General features: G+C 56.5%; 1 protein-coding gene across 1 annotated transcript; it reads right to left on the bottom strand.

Moving 5' to 3' along the window:
• Window positions 1–3,895: 3,895 nt before the first annotated feature.
• GPRIN2 (G protein regulated inducer of neurite outgrowth 2) lies at window positions 3,896–5,302 on the bottom strand. The gene has a single exon (XM_004386084.1). The coding sequence runs from the start codon at window positions 5,279–5,281 to the stop codon at window positions 3,896–3,898; it is 1,386 nt and encodes a 461-aa protein (XP_004386141.1). The 5' UTR covers window positions 5,282–5,302.
• Window positions 5,303–8,260: the final 2,958 nt, after the last annotated feature.

The raw sequence follows: 8,260 nt of genomic DNA, 5'->3' as shown, positions 1-8,260 counted from the left end.
TGGTACATATATACAATGGAATACTACTCATCCAGTAGGAGAAATGAAGTCTTAGTACACGCTACAATATGGATGGAATTTGAAGACATTATGCTGAATGAAATAAGTCAATCACAAAAGGACAAATATTGTATGACCTTGCTTACATTAAAAGACAAGAAAAGACATATGTATAGACACCAAAATTTATTAGTGGTTACCAGGGCCGGATTTAGGGCGGAGAGGGTAGGAGTTAACGGAGATGGAAATATCACATTAATGGTAGGGTTGCACAGCTGATTATTGTAATTGCTGTCAGTAAGCTGTAAGGCTGTAAAAAGTTGAACTGGCAAAAGTTGTGATAAATGTTATTTACAACAACAAAAAGTTGCTGCTGAGGCTGATCATATATGACCAAAAACCTCATGGGATTTGGTTTCTTGGTTTAGAGGTTTAGGGTCTCGGTTTCATGGGACATCTCAGTTAATTGACCTAATAACATGTTTAGTGCCTCTGTTCTACCTCCTAGTTCAGATGGTAGAGCCTAGGGTCTTAAAAGCTTGCAAGAGGCCCTCCAAGGCACAACAATTGGTCTGTATCCACCTGGAACAACAGAGGAAGAAGGAGAGTCAGGAACAGGAGGAGGATATGAAATGTGTGGCTAATTGCCTCCATGAAAAACTGCCTCCTTTTACATGAGACCAGAACTGGATGGTGCCCGGCTACCAGTACTGAACATTTTGATCAAACATTCCACAGAAGAATCCTGATCAAAAGGGGGGAAATGCAGAACAGAATTTCAAATTCTCATAGATTCCAGACTTCCTGGAGCCATGAAGTTTGGAAGAACCCCTGAATCTACTGCCCTGAGATAATCTTTAAACCTTAAACCAAAAATATCCCCTGAAGTCTTCTTAAAACCAAACAATAGTTTAGCTTAACTAGTAAAAAAAAAAAAAAGTCTGCCTTGAGCACTATGCTCTTTTAAGATATGTCTATACAAGATCAAATTGACAACAGTAACTTGAAAGATTAGATAGCAACCTTAGGGGGCAGTGAGTTTATGCTAATGGGGGAGGAACAACTCAGAAGGAGGGTGAGAATGGTTACACAACTCGAAGAATGTAATCAGTCACTAAATGGCACATATAGAAACTGTCGAATTGGTGCATTTTGCTGTGTATACTCTCAAAACAAAGTAAATAAAATTGTATTTAAAAAAAAAAAGAAATATCACAAGTGGACGGCTTTGACAAACAAATTTATTTTCCCACAGTTTAGGAGGCTAGAAATCCAAATTCAAGGCGCCGGCCCTGGGGGAAGACTATCTTTGTGGGCTGGCAGGGGTAGGGGCGGTCTCTTCCAGCTTCTGTTCCTCTTCAGTCTTCATGTGGCATCTATCCCCGCCCCCCCACGCCCCATTTGTCCTTGCTTAACTCTCAAAAGTGATTGGCTTAAGACACTCAACACTGATATGGCTTTATTAACATAACAAAGAAAACTATTCCTAAATGGGATTACATCCACAGGTATAGGGGTTAGGAGGACACAATTAAATCTGTAACACAGCCCCACATCTGTCCACTCCCATCACCCCCCAGCAGGCCCCTTCTTGGCTCCTAGACCACCTGCCCCTGGGCTCCTGACTAACGTCCTCTCCACTTGGCGGCCAAAGAAATATTTCGAAAATGAAGTCTGGCCCCACTGCCCCTTCCATGGCTCCCATTGCCCTTAGATAGTCCCTTTCCTTGGTCATACTAGGACCTTCAAAATGGGGCCCCGCTTGTCATCCTCCCCACCTGACAAACACCCCAAGCACAGCCTCCACTTTGGCAACTCCCCAGAGCCCAGGCACGACAAGCAGCTCCAAGCTTCTGGCTGTGCTGTTTCCTTTGCCTGGAATGCCCTTCCCCCATGCCATCCACCTGTCCAGCCCCACTGGCCCTCAAGACCCTGCCTAGCTGAGGCCAGGTGGGAAGGCTCCCCCTCCCCACTCTCCCCCATGTTCCCAGGCTGTGGGCTCCTGGAGTCCCTGTGCAGGGCCAGCAGGAAGATGGTGTGCCACCCACAGTTCACCCCATGGAGCACGAGATGCCTGCCCTGCATTGCCACACCTAAGCCCCAGACCTAGACACAAGGCACCCAAGGGGTGCCCTTGCTCCTCGGCCCCCTCCCAGGGCAGGACCCTGGGCTGCACAGATGCCCAGCATCTTGGCACAGGTAACCAGGTCCACAACTTCATGAAAACCTGCTTGGTCAACATTTTAAAAAGGAGGCAAAGTTAAGTGCTCTCTTGCCCCCATGCTCTCCCCCTCCTGCCCTAGTCCCACTGGCTGAAGAGGTTCTGACTCACTGTCATCTTAAACAGGGTGGCAGTTAACCGGTCCCAGCCTTGGAGCGAGAGAGGCATGCTTCTGGATAAGCAAGCTCTACCTGGGGCATTAGGAGGCTCTTGCCTGAAACAAGCCTTTCTCACCTGGCTCCTTTAGCCTTGAGAACGCCTCTCCTGCTTTAAAAATTAACCCACAGTTGTATAAGTCATTTCTGCCTTGGTGTCAGGTCCCAGGGGTGGAGGAAGGAAGCCAGATCTCAAGCCCTGGGTTCCTAGGTACACAAGGGGCCCCAGGAAAAGGGCCAGGCCATGGGTGGGTGGCATGTGGGCCCTCAGTCCACCCTGCCACATGGGGTGACCTGTGGGCTCCCTCACAAGGCTAGACTGGGTGGTTCTGTTCCTTCCGGGACCCAGGAGTCCCAACACAAGCCCACTCCCACCCTCTGCAGGCCTTGAGCGATCCTTGGGCTGCACCAAGCCCAAGTCCTGAGGCTCCCTGGCTCCCACTGCCTGGCCAGGTCACATGGGCAGAACTGGGCTAAGAGGCTCACAGGCCCCCCCAACTCTCAAAGCCGCACAGCTCTGACCCATTTCTCACCAGCCCGTGCCCCCAACACAAGGCCCCCATCTAGGTTCCTTCCCTTTCCCCAACATTCTTGCCCTCCTTCCTTTTAAGAACCGCACTGGGGCTGGGACTACATTCTTACACGTAAAGGAATGAGGCGATGATGGTGCATATTTGGGGGCAGTTGGCAGCCTGTTCTCCCCTTCCTGAGGCCAGCCTGACACAATGACCTTCAAGGTGGGCTGATACAGAAGCACCCCACGCAGCCTAGGGGGCCCTTCTATAGTGCCCAGTGCCCTGAGCATTATAGACATGCATTTCTCAACAGACTGTGGCCTCTGTGAGGGGCTGGGCAGCCTGTCCTGTTCCCCTCTGAACCCACAGAACCCAGCCCAGAAGACAGGCTCACTAAGGCCTCCTTGTGCAGAACTGCGCGGAGCGGGTGGTGCACTGCAGGGAGATGCCCAGTTCTAGCCAAGCCTGGCTCGGCCTCTCAGCTTTACTGCACACAAGCAGGGGCACACGCTCACAGCCTCGCTGAATGCCTGTGGCTCCATCTGTAAATGGGGCTGGGACATTAAGAGCCAGCACGGTAAGGTGACCAGCCCAGTGTGTAGCACAGAAGGCCTGCACATCACAAGGAGTGACCTGGGCAGTCCACGTCATATCCCAGCAATGCTTTAAAACAAGGTCACCAGGAGTCCCAGGGAACACAGTGAAGAGTTCTGAGGGCAGACTCAACAGAAATTGGGTATTTTTACAGAAAAATCAGGGGCCTCTTATGCATAGTGCTGAAGCCCCGTCCCAAAGTCCAGAGCCCGGGATGTGTGGAGGGGACTCTCAGGAAGCAAGCCCTTAAACACAGCCCCACTGTGTGGACCGGGAAGCCCCGCCTGTTATCTGCAGCCTGCAGGTAGTCATGTCCAGTGCAATGTGCCCACGGCGGCCAGTGGGCGCAGGGAGCACGGGGCCCAAGCACAGAGCCCGTGGGCCCAGGCCAGCTCCCAGCCCGCAGGGCCTCACTCGGGGGCTGCGCTGGAGCAGCCGCAGCAGCTGGGGTGCCGCAGGGACTGCATGACAGCTTGCAGTGGCCCCCGGCGGCTCTCCACAGACAGGCTGTCCTCGCTGGCGGGTGCCCGATGCAGCTGCTCAAACTGCATTTCCAGGTGCTTCTGGATGGCCATGCCCAGCACCTCAGGGTCCACCGCGGCCCCGTACACCTCCCATGTCATGCCCTCCGCATCCCACTGCACGTCCTGCACTGGGGATGGAGCCTCCTCCAGGCTGGGCCCGAGAGTCACCCCTGGGTACACGTGCAAGGCCACAGGGACTTCCAGAGTGGGGCTGGTGGCCACAGCCTTGCAGGCTGCTGCAGGGGCTGCCTGCACAGCAGCATCCTGGGCTGTTGGAGAGGACACCAAGTCACTGGCTGAGGTCATGGTCCACACATCTTTGGTCCTGGTGCCAGCCTCCGTGGCTAACCCGCTAGGACCCCAAGGGTGGGCACAGCAATGGGAGTACCCAGGTAACCCCCCAGGCAGCCTGCAATGGAACTTCACCCCGTGTTGAGCCTGCAGGCCAGACTCACTCACTGATGCCACGAGCTTGGGAAATGCCAGGATCCTTGTGGCCTGCAGGGCGTGGCAGCAGCCACCGGCCCCCACCTCCCTTGTGCCACAGGGGAGAGCTGCTGGAGGCAGAGCATGGCAGGAGGTGGGGGCCAGCTGTCCCATGGCTTTGCACCTGGCCTCAGGGCTGCTGCTGTGGGCAGTTGTGTCGCCCAGATCTAGCGGCGGCACCCACACCTGACTCTCCCCCAGGGTCCAGGCTGAGTCTGAGGTCCCCACAGTTCTGGAGGCTGCCCCGTCCTCAGGAGCCAGGTCCTTTTCCAGGCCTGCAGGGGGCTGACCATGCTGGCCAGAAATGCTGGCAGGCAGCAGCGGAGTCCTCTGGATGGGTGAGCCACCGAGGGCTGAGCAGCTAAGGCTGGCCTTCCAAACTCCACTGTGCCCCCGAGTCTGGGTGCTGCAGATCAGGTCTGAGTGGCTCCTCTGCACGGCAACGGTGCTGGGAGACCGCACGTGACACAGGTCACCACCGCCCACAGCAGACACGTTGCCCACGGTGCTGTTCCGCCAATGGCCCACTACTCTGGGCTGTGGCTGCGGGCTGGAGGCCTGCACCTGCTCCACGCTGTCTGCCTGGTACCCCTCTTCCTCTGGGGTCTGGGGGACGGTGCTGGCCTCACCCAGCTGGGCCTGCCACACAGTGCTGCTGGCGCTCTTGCAGAGCTCTGGTCTCTGCCCGTGGCCTTCGCCCAGCAGGCTGAAAGAGTTCCGGGACAGTGGCTGTGGGCAGGGGCTCCGGGGTGCCTGGGCCTCTGGCTCAGGGTGGCTGGTGCTCATGCTGCCCTGCAGGAGAGACGGAGGGAGTGGGACTGAGAGGGCGGCAGCACCTCGGCTGCATTTGTGGAACTCAGCACCGTGCTAGGCACAGGGGGCGGGTGTCAACTGCAGTCCCAGCCTGCCTGGCACTTACACACTGGCCAGGACCATCAGCAAGACTGCTGGGCATGGCAGGGAGTGGACACTAGGTGCCTCACATCAAGGTCATCAAGTATTACACATGGACAGGGAGGACACTAAAAACGTCTCATCACCGGGACCTGGCCCCAGCACCGGCCCTAGAGACCACGTGCCAGGCCAGCTGCTGACTCTTCACTGGCTGCACATGGGCCCACAGCACTGGTGGTGGGGGCTTTGGGGCAAGAGTTCCTAGGAACAGAAGCAGGGCAGTATTTTAACAACAGTACAGCTCTATCGGAGCCCTGGTGGCGCAGTGGTTAAGAGCATGGCTGCTAACGAAAAGGTCGGCAGTTCGAATCCACCAGCCGCTCCTTGGAAACCCTATGGGGCAGTTCTTCTCTGTCCTGTAGGGTCGCTATGAGTCAGAATCGACGTGACGGCAACAGGCTTGGTTTTGGTACAGCTCTACCAGAGAACACCAGCCCTGGCTCCACAGATACAGTCTTCGTATGCCCCTGACAGGGCGCCCTTGACCAACTACGGCCAATGAAGGTGTGTGGGGTGAGTAGTGAATACAGCACATGCTGAGAGCTGCCTGGGGGCCTCCACCCTCTCTGGCCTGGCCATCTGGGCTGTCACATCTCGGGGACTCCGTCCTGGTAGCTATAAAGGAGGAAAGGATGCCCTGACACCCCCTCGAGCACCAAGTGTGGGGAGAGGCCCCACGCATCAGCCACACATGGGACTCACTCAGCATTTGTTCACGTACTCCACACAGTCTCCTGAGCACCTACTGCGTGTCGGGCTCTGGAGCCTGGACATGGAACTAGTGATTTAGATATGGCTGTGCCCCAGGGATGGAGGTCCAGCACGGAAATATGACACCCACCCACAATCCACACAACACCTCCAATCAGACATGCCCTCCGTGAAGCTTCAACGTATTTCCTCTTGTCAACTCTGCCTGCATTCTCTTTCTCTCTCCGTCCCTGCCACTCCTGACCCCCTTCCAGCCACACAGACCCCACTGGAACAGCCCACTGACCCACCCTCAGGCGAGGGTCAGCTCAGCATCTCCTCCCGGGGAAGCCTGTCCTGGCCCTCTCAGCTGGCCAGTTCCATCTCTGGTTGCACACCGCTGGCCTCCCTGCCAGCCGGATGTTGTCAAAGACAGGCCTGTGGCCTGTTCCCATCTCTCCAGCACCCAGTGCTGACCGGGAGCGCAGCAGTCTCAGAGAACATCTGCTGTATGCCCTGCCAAGAGGATGAGCCAACACGAGAATGAGCCCACGTGAGTGCTGAGTGCCACAAACGGGGCTGGAGGCAGGCACTGAGGAAGGACCACCCCTTCGGGAGGTGATGGGTCAGGAAAGGCTCCCAGGGGACCTGCCTCTTAAATTCAGGTAGAGGGAATGGCTTGAGCAGAAGGCGATGCTGTGTGTCCAGAGCTCACACAGGGCAGCAGTGGGCTGGGTGCTGGGCAGGGCCCAGAGGGGTGGGTGGGCCGGAGCATGTGGGTCAGCCTGCCTGGGCCAAAGCTGTGACTCAGGAAGATCACTCCAGGCCTCCATCAGGCAGGACCAGCTGGAGGAATGTGGGCAGGGACAGCAGGCAGGGCCTGTCCTCCCACTGCTGGGCTGATAAGGACTGCCAGGAAACCCAACCACCCTGGCTGGCCAGGTGAGCAAGGCTACCAGGAAAGGGGTGTTGGAGGGGCTCCCCAGGACTCAGTTTCTGTAGAATTACAGTCTTGGTGTCAGTCCCAGCTCTCTGGAGATGGCTGATGGCTGGTAGAGCCAACAGTGAGGCGTCCCATGAGCACTCAGGGCATGCCCTGGAGTCCAGTTCAACACAACTTCCCGCAATGACAGGAAGGTTCCACTCTGCTCTGTCCAGGACACAGGTACCAGCCACATGTGCCTGCTCAGCACCTGATAGGTGACTAAGAAATTGCATTTGTTATTTAAATTTAATAATTTAAATTTAAGCAGCCACAGGAGGCTAATGCCTACTGTATGGGACAGAGAAGCTCTGAACACAGACCCAGGCTGGGCAGGGGAGACCGGGCAGGGAGGGGAAGGAAGAGCACAGGGTCTGGCAGCTTCCGGTTACCACCTAGAAGGTGGGCAGTGAAAGCCGGATGGAGTGGAGGAGATGGGCGGTGTGGTGGGGGAAGTGTGAGGGCTTTGGCATCACACAGACCAGATATGGGCTCCCATCTGGCCCCCTGAACTCACTGTGGGCTGAGGTGCATCACTGAAGCCCTCTGGGCCTGACTTTCCTCACTTCTGAAATTCAGGTGACACCACCACCCCTCGCGGTGTGACGTGGCATAGCCCAGGGCCTGGCTATGTACTGCAGGTCCTTAGTGAGGGGTGCCCTCCCCTCCCTCAGGAGGTACCTGACCCGGGAATTGCTCTGCTCCACTAACCCCAGGCCACTGAGGAGGAATCAGAGAGGAAATGGACACCTGACCTCGCATCCATCAAGCAGAGTGTGGAAGCCCCAGGAAGGTCCCCCAGGTCCAGATGACCAAGGAAGACCCTGGTCCCCAGGAGCCAGCAAGGCCCTGAAGACATCTGAGGCTCCCTGGGGCTCCACAGCACTGCCCCAGGGGCTTAGGGCCCTGAGAGGAAGCCCTCACCCCTGCCAGCCCAGCCTGCACCAGGGAGGAGGGCCGTGGCCTAGGACATTCAGCCAAGAAGAAAAGGGTCGGGCAGAATCATCCACAGTGTGCCGAAGATTCAAGACAGCTGTGGCAGCTGGACCGTGCCAGAGGGCCAGGCCACACCCAGGCTTCTCTGCGGCAGGTCCTGACTTTGGAAGGAGACAGCCCTGGGCTAGAATCCTGCATTCTCT

The sequence above is a fragment of the Trichechus manatus genome, unplaced genomic scaffold (genome assembly GCF_000243295.1).
Source record: "Trichechus manatus latirostris isolate Lorelei unplaced genomic scaffold, TriManLat1.0 scaffold00155, whole genome shotgun sequence".
NCBI lineage: Eukaryota > Metazoa > Chordata > Mammalia > Sirenia > Trichechidae > Trichechus > Trichechus manatus.
The sequence above is the reverse complement of the archived record's forward strand: the minus strand, read 5'-3'. Positions and strand labels throughout refer to the sequence as shown.

Bases quoted from the DNA above. Each gene is read 5' to 3' on its own strand.
- GPRIN2 (XM_004386084.1), bottom strand. From the start codon at position 5,281: ATGAGCACCAGCCACCCTGAGCCAGAGGCCCAGGCACCCCGGAGCCCC.